This window comes from Martes martes, assembly GCF_963455335.1.
Source record: "Martes martes genome assembly, chromosome: 3".
NCBI lineage: Eukaryota > Metazoa > Chordata > Mammalia > Carnivora > Mustelidae > Martes > Martes martes.
Window position 1 is genome coordinate 175,054,894 of NC_137890.1, and position 18,553 is coordinate 175,073,446.

Sequence of the window (18,553 nt, forward strand, 5' to 3'; positions counted from 1 at the left end):
CCTTCACTGAACATTCTAAATATTCTAGAATACCTGTAATTCTTTTTTATCTTCACTATCATTACCCTGCTCCAAGGCGCTGTCATCTCTACCCTGAGCTATAGCAATAGCCCCTAACCTTTTTCCATGAAAGCAGTCTGGCCCCAAACTCATCATAACTGACAAGATTCTCTTCTCTGTTCCCTGCCTACTCTTCTACTCTTCCACCTTGTGGACTGTCCTAGCCATATACTAGATACTTTATCAGTTTCTAGAAACTTCATTTTTTTTTCCTCAGCTTTGAACCTGTACCTGGGCTGCCCTTTCTTCCTACTCACACCCACAATGAAAACTTTTCAACCACTTAATTCTAAATCAACCATTTTAAATTAATTTAAAAAACCCATCTTTAGGGATGAACCCCAATACGCTTACACTCACCCTCATCCTGTATTTTCTTACCGTGGTGCTCATTATATTTCATGTAATTATCTGAAGACTGATGTCCCTAGTAAAGAGAGTCCCCTGTGAAAGGAGACTGTATCTCTCTTTGTATGAGTGTAGCCCCTGAAACTGAGAACAATGCCATAATATAGCAGGTGCTAAACATGAATGAAGGCATAAATAGATGAGTGATTGATGGGGGTTGATTTTATTCTAGATTCACTGAACTGAGTATCCCAGATTCTGCTGTATTTTGAAGAGGACACCTGAATCAGAATGTTCTCAATCAGGACATCTCCATTACAAAACTTTGGTCTAGTAGGGGCTCTATCCATATACTAGCAGAAAAAAAATATTTTTAAAACTATTCAATGAGTAGCGGTCCTGTGGGACACAATGTCCCAGGCAGAAAAGAGAGGGCACCTGCTTCCTCATTTACACGAGCCCAGCTGGTTCTAACTATTGGTTTTTCAAATGGAGCGCGTGCCCGATCCCTTGGCAGGAAGCCAGATAGAGAAGACAGTGTCTTGGTCCAGTCCGCAGTAATGAAAACTGACCCACTGAGGGGACGCCCTCCTCAGCTCTCTGACTTTCACACAGAAGTAAATTCGGAACCTGCTTGGTTTTCTTTTTGCACTCTTTGTCTTTCTCACCCTTTACTCTTATCCACTCTCTTCACTGACCCAATGTCCTGGGGAGCAACCACCATACAGAAGGGATGTCTGACTTCATGAGCAGGAACAGTCCATGCTCTTTCTTCCTCTTTGAAATGCTTCTGACTTCACTCTTTAGGTCCCTCCAAATTCCACTTGCCTAACATCAAACTCTTCTCTATGAGTTGTGCTCTCTCTCTGTCTTAAAAAAAAAAAAAAAAAAAAAAAAAAAAAAAAACACCAACAAGCTTTTGAAAGCTTTTAAAAGGAGAACATTACTTTCATCCTTTACAGTACAAGGTCTTCAGATCGATAACCTCACTGGGTAAATCTTAAATGGATCACACTGAGGTAATACCAAGGGAGAAAGTAAAAGCTGAAGGCAATGGAGGAAGGTGGTTGAATCACCACAAAATTATAAACATTTTTATTAACTGACAAATGGAATGTATCAAAATGAAAAAAAAGTCAAAAGGTGAGCAAAGGGTTTTACTGTTAAAATTGCAGTTAAAATAAGCCCTCACTGATACATGATGAGATTGGCTAGGCAGTCCTTGAGGCTAGGAAGCCCAGGGGTAACTTGATCAGCATCTAACTTACGAACAAAGAAGGATACTTATACGCCCTAACTCCTGGAGGCTAAAACCAGATCTGTGTTGCGATCAAATATGTGCTGGTCTTCTTCTTCTTCCACTAACCCAAAGGATCTAAACACAATTAAATGCATTTGAGTTTTCTTATTCCCATATATAGGAGACTACTGAGTAGGGAGAAAGGGAAAAAAAAAGGTGGGGAGGAAACCATCCTAACATAGTGTGAAAAGAAAAACATATGAAATACGGTAGCAATTAACACTGAAATAAGGAAGAAGTAAAAGTCACCAGGAGGAAATCGGATACTACCTGAGAGACTCTGGTGGCCTCCTCTAGGAATTTTTTCATCTCATCCTCAGAGAATACCACATTCATGGCTGACCCACTGGAAAAAAGAAGAGGACGGGTCAGTTTCTTTCACCCTTTTGGAAGAAAAGCATGCTAGACTTCATTGTTTCTCAGAACAGTTCCAGGCAATCTCTAGTTTCAGTCTGGACTGAATAAGAAGATACTTTTTTCTAAATTGAGTCTTTACTCCATTTGATCACCAGAACAATCAACCAAAGTAGAGTCACTCAAGTTAGGGGTAATAGCTATGATGATGTCCCAAGAGAACCACATAGCTCTAGAGAGAGCAGTATCCCAAAGTTGGTCTTTTCTGATCCTGTGTTTTCACTCTGCTGGTTCCAGGTAATTCTTAAACTTTAACAAGATTCATGCTAGGATCTAGCTATTTTTTTTTTAAGATTTATTTATTTATTTGAAAGGGTGGGGGGAGAGAGCAAGGGGGGAGGAGCAGAGGGAGAGAATCTCAAGCAGACTCCCTGTGAGTGTGGAGCCTGACACGGGACTTGATCTCAGGACTCTGAGATCACGACTTGAGCCAAAGTCAAGAGTCAGACTCTTAACCGACTGAGCCACCCAGATGTCCCAGGATCTACCTACTCCTACTCTGTTCCTTCAGAGGTCATTGACAATGGCTGATCTTAACCCACAGGTCTACTATGAAAGCAGGTCATTCTACTACCAGCTAGGTTACAAAAGTATAAAATTTTTAGTAACATTTGCAAATATAATATACAGTATCTGACTGAAAGATATTCAACTGTGTCCTTCTTATTGATTGCTTGAGAAAGAATGATGATATCAATTTATGCTGAATTTTGATATTTTTAAAGTGAGATCAAAGGGAAGAAGGAGGAGTAAGAGGGGAAAAATAAGGAAGAAAAATACTACTTTCCATGTCTTTTTAAAAAGTAGCATTCTTTGCTTTTTCTACTCTATTACATAGTTTTGCATAAAGAGCTTCCAATGTCTTCATCTATTTAAGACAGGAAGGCTCAGTCCATAACCCTGATAATGCACAGTATAGGAAACTGGAACAAAGAGATAGATTGCAGAGATGAGAAAGGAAGCACAATAGCCAAAGCCGCTTTCTGCAACCCTCCCTGAAATGTCTGTGTGTTCTTGAAATTAACTTACATTAATACCTCAAAGAAGAAGTATTATTTGACGGCGATTTACACAAAAAGCCATTTAAATAAAAAGGGAAGTTTTCCACCTCATTTCAAATTTTTCATTATTTTAAAGGATCCCATCACAAATTCCATTTACACTTTCAAATTGTGCACAGCAAACTGTGTTTCTCTTATTTTCCCCTGTTCAGTGAAGTCTTTCCTTACATGTGGTAACATCTGAAGAGAGTAAGTGATAATTCACAACCTCTCCTTTGATGATAGAACTTCGTTTCAAAGTTTAATATGAAAGATCCTCACCGTCTCTGTCCCTCACCATTATAATTCATCTATGAAAAAATGTGATCTCAAAAACTCAAAAAATTCAAACCAGAGGCACCATCGGAAGGTGCTGACAACAGTCAGAGATAAGCTGCCATTTCCGCTGACTAGAAAACAGACCCTGGAAAGAGATGTCCCAGGTTTGTTTTGGTTTTGCTCTTTGGGTTTTTGAATTGTTCTCTTCTCTAATGTAGAACTACCCTCCCTCAGTTTGGCAACAAGATGCCCTAAGCCATGTTCTAAGATGGAGGACTGTGGACTCTTATTGCCACCTTCTGAAAGAAAAGTGCTAAGCTGAACGACCACGCATCGGTCCTCTCTCTGGCCATCTTGGTTTGGGGGTTGTGGGTGGATTTACAAATCACTACACATTAAAGCCAAGTGCTATCAGCATACAGCATGCAGTTCAGTATCTCCTGATTTTTAAATCACTACTTTGGGAAAACAATATATTACCTCAAAACATAGGAAGGTCTCAACAAGCAGGGGTAGCCCACAGAATTCGCGAATTCCAGTGCCTCATTCTAATTAACAGAAACAACAACAACAAAAAGCACATGAATAGTTTAAAACACTCAATAGAACTGCAGAAAGGCATCTTTAGAACAAATGGTACCACAACTCTTTTTATTCTTTCTCTCAAAAGACACCATTAAAATGTAAATTGGACATGGAAACATATAAAATTCCTAGTTTCTAATTCTAAATATCAATCAAGCTCAAAAATAGTTTGAACGTCTTTCATTGTCCGAATCTTAATGAGAATACTCTTACCAATTCATAACCAGCATTTAACCGCACTCATGGAAATACACCAACTTCAAAGTCAAGTCACTAAGCCTAAGCGCCTCCGGTCTGCCCTGCAGTTAACACCTGCGGGAGTTAACATTCGGGTTGCAACCCCTCAAAAGCCCACATTAAACACAGACCCGTGTTTCTCTCCTTACCAAAGTGTTAACAGCCTTCCAGGGTGCCTGAGCCACCTTCAGCTCGTCCAGGACAGCTGAGAAGATGGAGCGGTCCTCAGCCCGGTCGATCTGCAGAGGGCTCGTGCCCATGATCTTGACACCATTCTTGTAGAGAGGGACTGCCAGGTTGTTTGGAATCTGACCCCCCACTGAGATGATGCAGCCACCGCACGCCTGGAAAAGACACCCACAGCATCGGCCGTTAGGGCCACTTCGTGATGGATGAACAACTGCTTCACATGTTGCGATTGTTTCACGTCTCCCAACCGTGGGCAATATTAAGTTATGCCCCAAAGAGGTAAACAAACTTTGTTCTTCCTTTCCAGGCACTTACATGCGAAAATCTATTTGAGAGTTCCATACAACGACACATGACTACCATGTCAGACCTCCACACAACTACACAGGAATGTGTGATATGGACGTGTATGACAGTTAGAAAAAGGAAATCAAGACAATGAATGTTTTCACCATGCGCTCTACTGTAATCAAGTGCTGCTTGGACTGCTGTTGTAATTCCCTAAACGGACAGAGATCTCTCCTCCTAATGCTCACCTCTCCTGCTGCCCTCCAGCCCAGCCCTTCACTGAGATGAATCATCCTATGGAACTGATTCACCAAGTCACTCCTATACTGGACACTCCAAAGTTTTCCTACGCCTACAGGACGAGTTGTAAACTCATCACCATCATTAGGACAATGAAGAGTCTCCAGCCTTTTCTGTCACCCTTCTTCTCAGCACCAAGAAGACCTCCTACTCAGTGTCCGCACCTACGTGCACTCCCACTAGCAAGCTTTCTGCCCACTTAACCTTCCCCTGCTTTTGCTGCTTCTCTCCTTTCCCCTCCCCCTTCTCTCAACTCCACCATCTCTACACTGCAGCCCAGTCTAAATCCTACCTCCCATTTCCACATCCTCTCTCCTTTCCTGTTGCCTTGGCTCTTGTCTACAGTACCCAGTAACTGATTTTAGTCCCTGTTTCCTTACTAATTGCCCTGAAAACAGGATCTGAATCTTTAACCTTAATCTTCTATTAGTAGTCAAGACTTCCAGATTAAAAAATAAAAGTACATATCAAAAAACAAAAATAAAAATAAAAAAATAAAACTGCTGAGTCCCAGCTCACTCCAGGAATACATCATAATCAACCAGGGGTGCATGCACCAATCAAGAAGAAAAAGCCCCATCCATTTCATTAAAAGAAGCATTTCCGGGGCGCCTGGGTGGCTCAGTGGGTTGGGCCGCTGCCTTGGGCTCAGGTCATGATCTCAGGGTCCTGGGATCGAGTCCCACATCAGGCTCTCTGCTCAGCAGGGAGCCTGCTTCCCTCTCTCCCTTTCTCTCTGCCTGCCTCTCTATCTACTCTGATCTCTCTCTGTCAAATAAATAAATAAAATCTTAAAAAAAAAAAAGCATTTCCGATAAATGTTCACTTTTTATTTTTAGTAATTACTAGAATGCATCATATTTTGCTTTTAGTTATAGAATGATAACCATGGTAATAAAAACTACTATGGTGGCTCAGTAACAATTACAGCCTGAAGGTCTCATGAAGTAAACTTTTAAAATTTCAATGTGTATGTAAGATATTGTTATGGATAAATATATTTTATTAATAGAAATATAGGAAGAAATTTCTAGGAAGAAGTTGAAACAGAATTCCAGCTTAAGGATATAAAAGGAATAAAGAAAAATTTCTGAATTTCAAAAGAAAAAAGTCCCATCTTAATTGTCTCTGTGAAACTCCCTCTAACATTTAGTCTTCATGTCTGCAAAATTAGAACAATATATGCCTGCTTCACAAGGTTACTATATAAGTTAAATAAGATAATAAACATTAAAGGCCTTACACATTGTAAGTGCATAAATAAGACATTGTTATTAATATTAGAAAACATTATTATAACTGATAGACCACTGATTTTGGAATAATTTGTATTTGCCTTAATAACCTACTAATGAATACTGGAACTGCTGAAGTAATAGATATTAACCAAATGTATTTTATCATTATTTGAAATAATTCTGAAATAGTCTTAAAAGGGATAAAGCTAATTTGTCTTTGATGAGAGCAATGATAGTAGTGCCTAAGCAAACACCCCACAATTGAGTGCTTAAATGCCTTGTAAACAGTATGGAAAACAATAATCCACAGTTCTGCATATTTATAAGTGCTTTTATCATTTCTCATATTCAATATACATCTTTGCAAAACCTTTAAGAAGATTTATTCTTTGTACTATAATAATATTTTTATTTGCTTATTATTTTTAGTACATTAGCAGAGTTAATATTTTAGAGGCTTAAAAACTAATTCCTCAATTAAATGCATACAAAGATTTCTCACGTGAAGCACTTCAATATAATTTCTAAAAAGAAATATCAACTTGTGAGCAAAAATTGGGGACCATCGCACTAAATGGGAGCTCAAAGTTGAGTGAAAAGTCTTTAATAAATACACGAACATTTTTAAAAATGTTCTATGAAATTGTTTTTTATTTTTTCAACAAATTAGCAACTTTTAAAACAGTAATAACGTAATCTGCTACTATTCCTTAAGGATATTACTCTTTGCCCTTCACCATCTGTTTGACCTTCCCTATATTCCTCTGAGACAGTTATTACTCTCCCCATTTTACAGCTAAAGAAACTGAGGCTCAGTGATGGTGAACTGACTTGCCCATATTTCTAATCTAGCAAATACAGCCAGTACTGAACTCAATTCTCCACACTGTAAAGCGGTTATGTTTAAATAATAAACCGAATCTTCGAATCTTAAGATAATTATTTTCTGCCTGGTTTCAAGGGTCATTATTGCTAGAGGTTGCAAAGAGAGCTATTTCTGAAATATTCTTTTTTGAAGAGTGGTAGAAAAACTTCCTCTGCAAAACCCCATTCTCATCATTGACTCCAGAAATAAAGATCGTTGCTGGAAAGACAAATACATCCACAGGACGTTTTAGAGTAATGGTGGATGGTGTAGTGTAGTTTTGCCCACACAGCAAAAGGAAATCAGTACAAAGAATATGTTTGTAGGATGAAGTTAATATATGATAGTTTTGGGGAAGAATTCATCTTAAATTGGCCCCAACTCCAAGCACAGAACTAGCAGGGACTTAGTAAAAGAACTTAGTATCCCACATGGGTAAATTATCATTATTACCATAATGTTCACTTAAGCCTAAATAGTTTTAAATAACTCACTGACATAAAATATTCTAAAATTCAGATTGGTTTCATAGATCCCTAAATACCTGGCTGAAAATAATTCCATCAGAGTCCTAAAGTTCCACTGATTTTACCTGGATTTGTTTCTATCTTTGTACTCAGTTTAGTTTCCTATTTTATTTTTCTTAATTTGGTATCACTAAGCTCAGACAATACCACACAAGAGTATTTCTGAAACAGTATTCAAGTACAATCACAACACAAATGTATTTTTAGTACTTTGGTTTGTCCTTATTTTTATGGGCAAATTAAATGATACATTATAGACAGAATGCAAGAGAAAAAATTTATCTTACTAACAAAATAGCATTTAATTCATTAAAAGATGGCCCTAACTTTTATAATTTCATATATTATCTCTAATTAACAAAACTTTATTCTTTGTGCATCTATGAGATTGATTTATTATCTTTACTGTGCTTTATGATCTTAGTAACTCACATTTCAGTAAAACATTTTCAACACTTTAGACAGACCCTTAAGATTGTATTTAATTACAATTAAATCAAATGCTAGGAATGAAACCCAATTCTAGTTTAGAGCCATGAATTCCCTAATGGGTTGTGTTTACCATTAATTAATGATTTTCATTCATTCATTCATTTAACTCAAATTGTGTTACAGAGGTGTCATTGTATATGTATATACATATAGCATAAGGTATTAAAAATAGAAGAATTATATCATTAATCAGAGTACATTTTTATGTGGGTATGATCCAGTAAATTATTCACTATAAAAGAAAGAAAAATTAAGAAGGACTCAAACTAGATAGGGACATCATAAGGTGTCAGGTATACTGCCTGGCATTTTTAGACTCAATCTGGTTTTTCATGAAGAAATTTTTTAAAAATGAGAAATGGGTCTTATACGGGGCCAGGATATAGAAGAAAGTAAATGTTCCTTTATACAACTTTTCAAACCATGAGTCTCCAGAGGAAAAAAGCGGAATGTAAAGACAAGACAGGATCTGTGTGATTCTTTTAAAAAAATAATTATTTATTTGAGAGAGTGTGCTAGCAAGTGGGGGGATGGGCAGAGGGAGAGAGAGAGAGAGAAAAAGAGAGCGAGAATCCCAAGCAGACTCCCTGCTGAGTACAGAGCCTGACCCAGGGATGGATCTTGGGACCCTGAGATCATGACCTGATCCAAAATCAAAAGTTTGGCTGTTTAACTGACTGAGCCACCCAGGTTCCCACTGATCTGTGTGATTCTTATTCATTGCCATAGCCTGCAAAGATTATTGCATAACTCAACCCTAGAAAATAGATTTAATAATAGATCTAATAAAAGAGAAACACAATGTTGCAACTTTCATAAACAATATAATAATTTTCAACTCTTATACCTCAAAATAACTTGAGAACATCTTTTCCCTTATAAGGAGTGCCTTAGCCAAAATTATGAACTAAGCAAAATATTATCTATCAAAGCCTTCTAGATAGTAGATACCAATTTCTCATTTTCTTGGCACTTCCCCATACTCAACACCAAAATTAAGGAAAAAAATTAAAATGTAAATTTCTTCTCAAGGAGTAGAATCCATTACACAATCACAAGTAATGAATGACTTGAATTTATTTTTTTTAAGATTTTTTTTTAATTTTTATTTATTTGACAGAGAGAGAGAGATTACAAGTAGGCAGAGAGGCAGGCAGAGAGAGAGAGGGGGAAGCAGGCTCCCCGCCGAGCAGAGAGCCCGATGCAGGGCTCGATCCCCGGACCCTGGGACCATGACCTGAACTGAAGGCAGAGGCTTTAACCCACTGAGCCATCCAGGCGCCCCTGAATGACTTGAATTTAAAGGGTTGCTCTTTATAAAGTATTAAAAAATGTCTGCAGCCAAAAGAATATATCACTGTAGTATTTTCTATTAAAAAAAGAGAACAAGTAGGAAGGAGATTTTAGCATAAGAATCCCCTCTCATTCCACCTCCAACTAAGTTTTTTGGGTTTTTGTTTGTTTGTTTGTTTGTTTGTTTGTTTTGGTAGCCTCCATGCCTAACATGGGCTTGAACTCATGATCCTGAGATCAAGAGTACATGCTCTACCAACTGAGCCAGGCTGCTTTATTCACGATGCATGTCACTTTTCTGACTCCCCTTCATGTTTTCTTTAGAAGTATATCCTTATTGCCATGGAAAGAGGGTAGGTCCTGAACTAAACCAAGAAACCTGGACCAGGAGACTCATCATACTTTCTCCCATCCTATGTAGCTATGTAGCCTAGTGCCTTTCTAAAGTGACTCAAATGTGTGCTTTTGAGCAAGTTTAGATGTGCTTCCAATTTTCTGCAGATTTACCACTGAATGTCTCAGTGCCTTTAGCATCACTAGGGATACCCAAAGCTGGATTATGGTAGTCTCCTGGAGATTGTGAGGAGATACACAACAACCTCAAAAAAGGAAACATACACACATGTACTGTGTGTATGACATGTGTATGTGTTAATATAATATTTCCTGTGGGATAGTCTAACAAATACATCAATGGAATATTGTTCTTATATTCTTCAATGTAACATTTAAAAATATCTTACACATAGTAGCACTATAAATGTCAACTAGTTTCAAAGAAGAACCAATTTATTTTTTACCATCATACTGAATTCAGTTACTATAAAAGGATTTCATTAATATCCATGTATAACCATATCCAAAGGCAGTTGTAGAAGTTTTTAATCTTAAACCATTTCATGGGGAAATAATTAATTATGTGTAAAATGCTCACTGCAATTCCTGTAATCCTCGTTAATATTTTTTAAATAATTATGTAATTTTTCATTTATTTTTGTTATGGGTCCCAATATTATTCTAATGTCTTGAAGGTAGGGACATGGTTTTACAGCTTCCTGTCATGCTGAACCTGGTATTTAAAAGAAATTCAAGATATATTTGTAGAATGTACTTGTTTTGACCCTCACGTGAAATGAATCTTGAGAAATTATTAGAAAAACCATGTCAGAGACAAAACTAAAACTTGTCTATATTCTACCTAAGGGTTCAATTTCATTATATCCAAAGATAAGTGTGTCAGTCTCAAATGGACAACTATGATGATATAACCATCCGAAGTTTGTCTATTTTTCTTCAAGGCAATAAAATCATTACATGTTCTAACACTGAAATTTACACTTTCCCATGTGGTTTCAGCCACAAATCTCCTTATCTTCACAATACCTGTATGTAGCACAGATACACACACATCTGGTCCATTAACAACAACAACAACAAAAATATGAAACACGGAATTTAAGAAATTTGTACAATTAATGAATTGTCAAGTCAAAGCTTGAACTTAAGTATTGTGGCCCTAATTCAGTTTTTTTTTTTTTCCCTAAGTGACCGTATTTTATACATAGGAACGATTCTCCATAGTAGGGAATTAACTGCAATGACATGAAAAGACTCAACCACTAGACATCACCCTGAAATCTACCAGTAGTTATTTTTTTAACTGTAAGACTTTAACTTGTCTTCCAGACTTATAGTAACCTGTGGTCATAACAATCCCAAGTGAAGATACTCTCGATAACACAAGAGTGTGGGTGGGAAAACGGCCAGAGAAACATAGAGAAGTACCAAAATCGTTCGGAATTAAGTCCTCCGTCTTAAACTGAGGACTAATGGCTTCATCTGACGGCACACAGAATGAACCACACAGAATTAACTAGTCATTTGTGAACGACTGACTTCTCTCCTCTGGGGACCGTTCATTATTAAACTGTCACAACACACAAACTAGAGAGAGGTGGCTTCTTCTACGTCTAGATGATCCATTAAATCATTCTGCAAAATATTTTGGAGGATTGTCTTGTACTAGTTAATACATGTCTGGCACATGTTACCAAAAGAAGGGTTTCAATCTAGTTGGAATGCTTAGAAAGAAAAAAATAATCACTCTGTGCCAGGGCCTCAAGACTCTAAGGCTGGGATAATTTTTTAAATTTTTTTTTTTTTTTTTAGTTTCACTACAAAATTAGACAGTGGAAGACACTGGCAGCTCTTTCTCCAAAGGGGAATTACAACATAAATCTACATACATACATCTACGTCTATAAAGTATGCACTGCATATATTTTTCTTCTCTTTTTTTCTCTTTTTACCTCCTGATGGTAGATGTCTAGGATTCTCTCCAAAGACAACTCTTCAAAGTACAATTTGTCACACTCATCAAAGTCTGTGCTCACAGTCTCAGGGTTGCAATTCACCACCACTGTCTTCTTGCCAAGCTGACGCAGTGTGCGGATGCTGGAGACAGCACACCAATCAAATTCCACACTGCTGCCTGCAGAGAGGGTGAGATTGGGAAGAGGGGTAAAAGAAACCCAAAGTTACAACACAAAGACCAGCAGAAAGATATTGCTAAGGCTAAGGAAGCTAATGCCCTTTCCTTGCAATTTTTAAAACTCCAAAATGTAAATTTCAGATACATTATGCACGCTACAATAATAGTAGGAAAAACAGGGACTAATTAAACAACAATGACATGTTGGCTGTTTTGTATGCTAAGTTCTGCAATAAGTAATCTCCATATTTGAAACATTCAAATTCAAAGTTAATGGGAGATCACTGTAATGATTTTTTTAAAATCTCATTTACAAAAAAAGAACTCAAAAAGTGAACATACTGACCTCAGGACACAAAAAGAGTCAAGCTAGTGATGAGAATACTTGAGTTCTTGTTTTAGTTATTCCACTTACTCTGCTCTCTGAGGGCTAGACCCAATGATCCCTGAAGTGCCTTAAAGCTCTGACATATCTTGATTGATTGGAAAATCCTGTCCTTTCCAAGCATATCCTTTTAAACTTGGCAAGGCCACCCCATGCAGAGTGAGTGACCTTCTAAAAAGTAATTTGAAGTACAATAATGGCCTAAATACCTCAAAATATCACCTCTACTGGGACGCCACAGAACTGAAAGTCCTGGGATTTGTACTAATCCTTTGCATTAGGATTCTGTCTTCTAAAAATTCTTATCAGAATGATAATTATCCAAAAATAGTACCATGCTAATTTTCACTATCAATTAAGTATATACTTGATTATTAGCTAAGCTAGTCTTCCCTGGGTCCTAAGGTAATGCATAATTGCTACAGGAATTAGGCAAAATTTGAATAGGGAAGGAGACATTTCTACAGAAGAGAAAGGTAAGTCCAGGTGGAGGTATTCAGGCCATTTGGCCATAAGATAACTAAGGGGTAAAGATAAAAACACTTTTGACCTACTTTAAGATTTGAGCAAAGATTGCTGAAGTAGCATATCCTGAAGCACTTGGTTAATTGTAAAACCTAAAATAAACTATGTTTAAAGTAACAGAGTAAGACTACATACATTTTAAATTCTGTATTTCATCATTTCTATACTAGAATAACTTGCAAGACTAAATGTTAAATACACTTGTTAAGAAATATCATTGCCTATTTAAATATACACTTTGTAACTATAAATTACGATTATTATATCATTATTAAATGTCTAATTTTAAGTGACTGGGTGAGGTGTCACAATTTCTGCTGAGAACATTTTAATTAAATAATATAATGCTCTGTCTATGCACCAATGATAAAAGCTCTTTGCATTTGATATCAACAGAAGTCATATATTCCCAGATCTCACCTACAAATGTAATTTCTGGTTGATACACGAAGTTGTTGAACAAATATAGATCATTGCATAAAACTGTGCCTGACCATAAAAGGTCAGAGTGTAATTCATTCCCCAACTTCAGTGAGAGGCTCAATTTAGTTCATGAGCATAAAAACATAAAAGGAGGACATGGTGAAACAAGAGAAGGAATTAAGTTGAGACCTGCATCTGAGTCCCACATGTATCATTTAATAGCCATACCAACTTGGGCTTTACCCAACTGAACCTTTTTCTTACTTTGCAAAATATTTATTATAACAGCATCTCTTTTACACAGTTCTTAGAATAATAGAATGAACATGTGTGAAAAGTACTATATAAACTATAAAGTCTTATGGAAATATGTTATCACTTTACCAATGTGATATGGACCACAGCCCAACACCATCATTCCATGGTCATCAAAACTGATATCATGCTCCTGAAGAGGAAAAGAAAAAAAAAAAAAAGACATAGAAATTATTGTGTGTTATTCTTCAATCTAATTAAACTCTTTGTCCTGCCACTGTGTCTGTCTTTCTCATTCTTCCTCTTATTAGACATGTATCCTCTACTAGTCTCTGGGACCTTGTAAGTATAATGTATAAGCTCTGTTTAGTCACAGAAAATAAGTTCAATATTGTTTTAATTAAATAGCCGGAAGAACACATCATAATTGTATGTTCATATAACTCTTATTCTTATTATAATTTACTTGTTTGATTTCACCATCTTTAGGCATCTGAAAAGACTGAGTATGGAAAGACATTATCACATCTGACCCACATGATGTCACCTTTTTTTTTTTAAAGATTTTATTTATTTATTTGACAGACAGAGATCACAAGTAGGCAGAGAGGCAGGCAGAGAGAAAGGAGGAAGCAGGCTCCCCGCTGAGCAGAGAGCCCGACGCAGGATCCCAGGACCCTGGGATCATGACCTGAGCCGAAGGCAGAGGCCGTAACCCACTGAGCCACCCAGGCGCCCCTGATGTCACCTTTAATACCAAGATTACTAGATAAGCAAAACACAAAAATTGTATTTCCCCATGTGGACAATTTACTAAATCTGGAGCTTGCTGCATACAATTTAGCAGTTCCTACCTGACCATTGTAGGTAATATAGAGGTAGTTTGTTACTGATGGGTATTCTGCAGCCAGTGTATCGATCTGCAAGAGAAAATAAATAAATACATAAATAAATAAATTGGGATTTTATTCCCTTTGTTGTATTTTTTTCAAGAATAAAAAAAAAATTGTGCTACATTCATATTCCTTTAATGCCTCTTACTGTCAGATACAAAGACAGATAAAAAGCTAGGTACAATTCAATTACTGCCTAATTCTGAAAATGAGATTAGGTGGAGGAACAATGATATAATCTGGTTATCATTTGACCAATAAATAACAATACACACCCCTGAGCATCACTGATTGATTACAGCAGTACTTTTCATGTACAAAGCACAATGGTCATAGTTAACTGGTTACCAGGAAAATTTACTCAGACTGATATCTAAAGCAGCTCAAATCAGAGCAAAATGAGCTGTATGTAAGAATGGTTTTGGTTTGCAAATTAATGCATAGGATTTAAGTTACCTATGGCACTAAGCAATGGGATGACAAAAATACCTTAAAGCTTGTGGATGAGGGGGAGGGGACAAGGTCTCATTGAACATATTTAGAAAAAGTAAATCAATTCAGTTCTCAAAGGCCAGGAGCTCAGCTTAGTGAGCAAGAATTCAGGGCCAACAGGGCAGGCTAGTGTAAGGCAGGTGAGAAGGAAGAAAGATAATTGCTGAATAGAATATATTCAGCATCAAACCTGAGACCAAAGGGTATGCATGTGCCCCCTCAGCACATGGAAAAAAGTCAATGATTTTAAAGGACAAAACCAGCTGGTGGTACTTTAAGCCAAAGCATCCCTCTACTAAAGTAAAAAAAAAAAAAAAAAAAAATCACAATGGTACACCTATGAAAGTTCTTGTGTGATTGTCATGAATACTAGATGAGCTCATTATGCCCAACCCTATCACAATGAATACTAAATGAACATAATGATGGGACACTTAAAATAAAGTATTACCCTGTAAAAAGTTAGTGCCAAAAGAGATAACTATTCTTTTCAAGAGGTCAGCCACCATGCTAGGGTATTTCAAGTCCTTCTATTACACTAAGGATTTATCTTATCACAGATCTATTTGCACACGGGTCAAAAAGTAAAGGAGAGGTCATTTTAATTTTTTTTCATTTAGGCAGAGAAAACCATGTACCCACTCTTACCTTTACATCCCAGTGCCCCTTCAACCTTTCCCTTTTAAGTTTAAATCAATCCTGTGCTAAATAAAATTGGTGGCATCATGGGCATCAATTAGACAAGTAGAATCATTTTTGAATTCCAACCCTCTTTCTATTGGCAGTGGCTCTATGACTTGGTGCCTATGTTTGCCCCTTGAGGAAAGGGAAACTCCTTTACCTGTTTAACCCAAGGGTGGATGTTTTTCTTCAGCCTCAGCTCCCTTGTCTGGGCCTCAGTCAGCCCAAGGCATTTTGAAATCTGCTTGTCTGAGAACCCAATCTCCTTTGACTTTTTCAGGGTTTCTTCTGTAATGGACTCACTAGGATTTAATGAAAAAGAGAAATTCAAGTTTAGAACAGACACAGTTAGGACCAGTGAATGGTTCAATTTCAAAAACACCAAAGTATCCTTATTTTCCATCTTCAACATGTTTAGATCTCCTATCTTTTAAAAATGTACAAATTAAATAGCACACTAAATCGTCCAGCCTCTGCAACCGTTCAGTGTTTTCAAAGCTGACCTTTTCAAACATGCGTTTTCCTACTTCCATACCCCTGGCACCTTATTCTCTTACTTTCTGAAAAATGGCTTCTGCATTTACTGTCTTAATGGACTTCCTCTTTCAAAATAATCATGGACCTTCCTCTTACTAAATGTAGGAAACTTTTCTCAAGTTTCTTCTCAGCAACCTGTCAACATATGACCTACTTGATGTTTCATTCTTTAAAGATATCGTCCTCTGGCTCTGATAGGTTGTTTCTCACCCTACTTTATAATTCGCAAAAAAAATTATTTACTGGTGCTTTTCCCCCCAAAGTCTCTATCTTTTGTTACCAGATTTAAGCCTAAAGGTCTGGCTACCTTTTCTCTCCCTCTCAATTTAACCACGGTCATTGGCTCAAGCATCATAAGTAATCAATAATTCCCAAATCTGTAGCTCCTTCTCTAATGTCTGACTTACTCTCCAGGTCTTTATATATAGGGTCTTCAGGAATCACCTTCACCTGGGGATCCTAACATTGTATCAGACTGGGTATACTCTCCACAAATTGTCTCTATTTACTAGTATTATGTATCTATGTCCACAAGATCGTTCTCTGTGATTATTTCCCACCCACAGTATAGACTGTATTTGTGCTGTTTCTCTCACCTGTAGCGACTTCAACATTCCTATAACCTACCCAACTGCTCTCCAACTCCCAGCCACTCCTTATAGGTCAACTAGAGCCAAGTTTCATCCCTAAGACCTCTCAGTCTGCTCTCACTCACAGATCTTCCTGGGCTCTTCACTGACTCATTTGCTTAAAGGCAGGAGCATAGTTGGAACCATACCGCTTAGCATGTCAATATTGCCAATGTTTTTAATGTTTCCTAGCTTTTATTCACCAACCTGACTTTTTTTCCCCACTAGATTCATGTTCCATGATGACAAAGAATACATCTGGCTCATTTATCAATTCATTCCCAAAGTTTAGCAGGTTAGTCCTCACACAACATTCAATAAATATTTATTAAATGAATAAGGGAAATTGGACTTCAACAGCTTTTGTAGAAAAGACAAAATTATTGAAATCAGCTTAAAACTAAAATTCAAAATGTCATACAAAAGATAATACAAAAAATAATTTGTAAAGAGCCAAGATACAGAAGAATAAAATACTTCTGTAAAAGTATATCTAACTAAATAGCTATGGGCCAACTATTTCAAGCAATAGTCAATACAATAAAATTCAATTATAACAGTCTGATAGTCAATACAATGAAATTAAAATATAACAGTATGTTCTCAGAAGACCTAACAATAAATAAAATATTTTCACTGAAATTCTGCTAATAAAATGTAGTTGAATTAAATCTATTGCACTTTGTTCATTCTATTCTTCAATCTTCTTTAATTAATTCATATTCTGAGTTTAGAGAAGAGAGAATTAAGCTGGTATATTTAATAGCTATTTCTCTGGCTTTTGGATATCAGTCCTAGTTTGGAGTTTTACAGCTCTGTCCCTTCCCAGTCAATTTGCTTTTTGTATGGCACTTAAACTTCCTTCTGTCTCTCCAGTTAATTCATTATTTCTTCCCAACATATTTAATGTCTTTTTTTTTCTATTCTGATTTTGATTTTTTAATTTTCCCAAGTGTTTGATAAACAGTCTCCCAGAGCAACACATTTTTCTGTCAAATTCTTGAATGTAATCTGATTATTTAGTATGATTAGTCACGTGCTATGTGTGCAAAGTACTGGGCTTCCTGCTCTAGAACTATGCTGTCCAATATGGTAGCAACTAGCCACATGTGACTATTTAAATTATAAATGTTAATTCATTAAGAATTTTTTAAATTAAATTTTAGATTCACAATAGCACTAGCCACATTGCAAGTGTTCAACAGCCATATGTGGCCAGTGGTTACTGTTACTGTATTAGATGGTGTGGATTACAGAATATTTTATCACCACAGAAATTTCTACCTAGGCCATGCTGCTCATGAAGATACAAAACAGTATTTGAGACAATGCAATGATAGGGAGCGATTCAAAACACTTTACGGAGAGACAGGCTATGGGGTGCAATGTGAGGTCAGACAAAAGAGAGAACAATGTGAGTGGATGTAGTAGAGACCTACTATGGCAGTAGAGGAATGAGAACAGAGCCATAAAGTAAGTTCAGCTTTCTACGGTTGAAGGAGTTGACAGATGTACTGTAGGCAAGGGTAACTGTGTCTGCAATAATTTGAGACCACGATGGGCATGGCAGGTATAGAATACAAACTGAGGATTTGTAGTTAGTAGGAAATTATGAATGGTGAAGGTGGGCAACACCCACTGTCATTCTTACATCAGTGCTTTAACACTTAGTGAACATGCGCTGTGTCTCAGGCTCTATGCCGCCTACTTTATTTTTTAAATTCTTTATTTACATTCAATTTAAATGGAATTTTAATTAAATTAAGTTAGCATAGAGTAGATTACTA

The 18,553-nt window shown here is 36.8% G+C and overlaps 1 protein-coding gene across 1 annotated transcript in view; it reads right to left on the minus strand.

Annotated features, from left to right (window-relative positions):
- The window catches only part of CPS1 (carbamoyl-phosphate synthase 1), a 122,449-nt gene that overhangs the window by 25,704 nt on the left and 78,192 nt on the right, over positions 1 to 18,553 (minus strand). Inside the window, exons 22-28 of the mRNA XM_080799079.1 lie at positions 15,761 to 15,902; positions 14,389 to 14,454; positions 13,664 to 13,727; positions 11,765 to 11,946; positions 4,413 to 4,607; positions 3,922 to 3,989; positions 1,979 to 2,054 (exon numbers count right to left, since the gene is read on the minus strand). Coding sequence (XP_080655205.1) covers positions 1,979 to 2,054; positions 3,922 to 3,989; positions 4,413 to 4,607; positions 11,765 to 11,946; positions 13,664 to 13,727; positions 14,389 to 14,454; positions 15,761 to 15,902 — 793 coding nt within the window. The remainder of the gene's footprint in view (positions 1 to 1,978; positions 2,055 to 3,921; positions 3,990 to 4,412; positions 4,608 to 11,764; positions 11,947 to 13,663; positions 13,728 to 14,388; positions 14,455 to 15,760; positions 15,903 to 18,553) is intronic.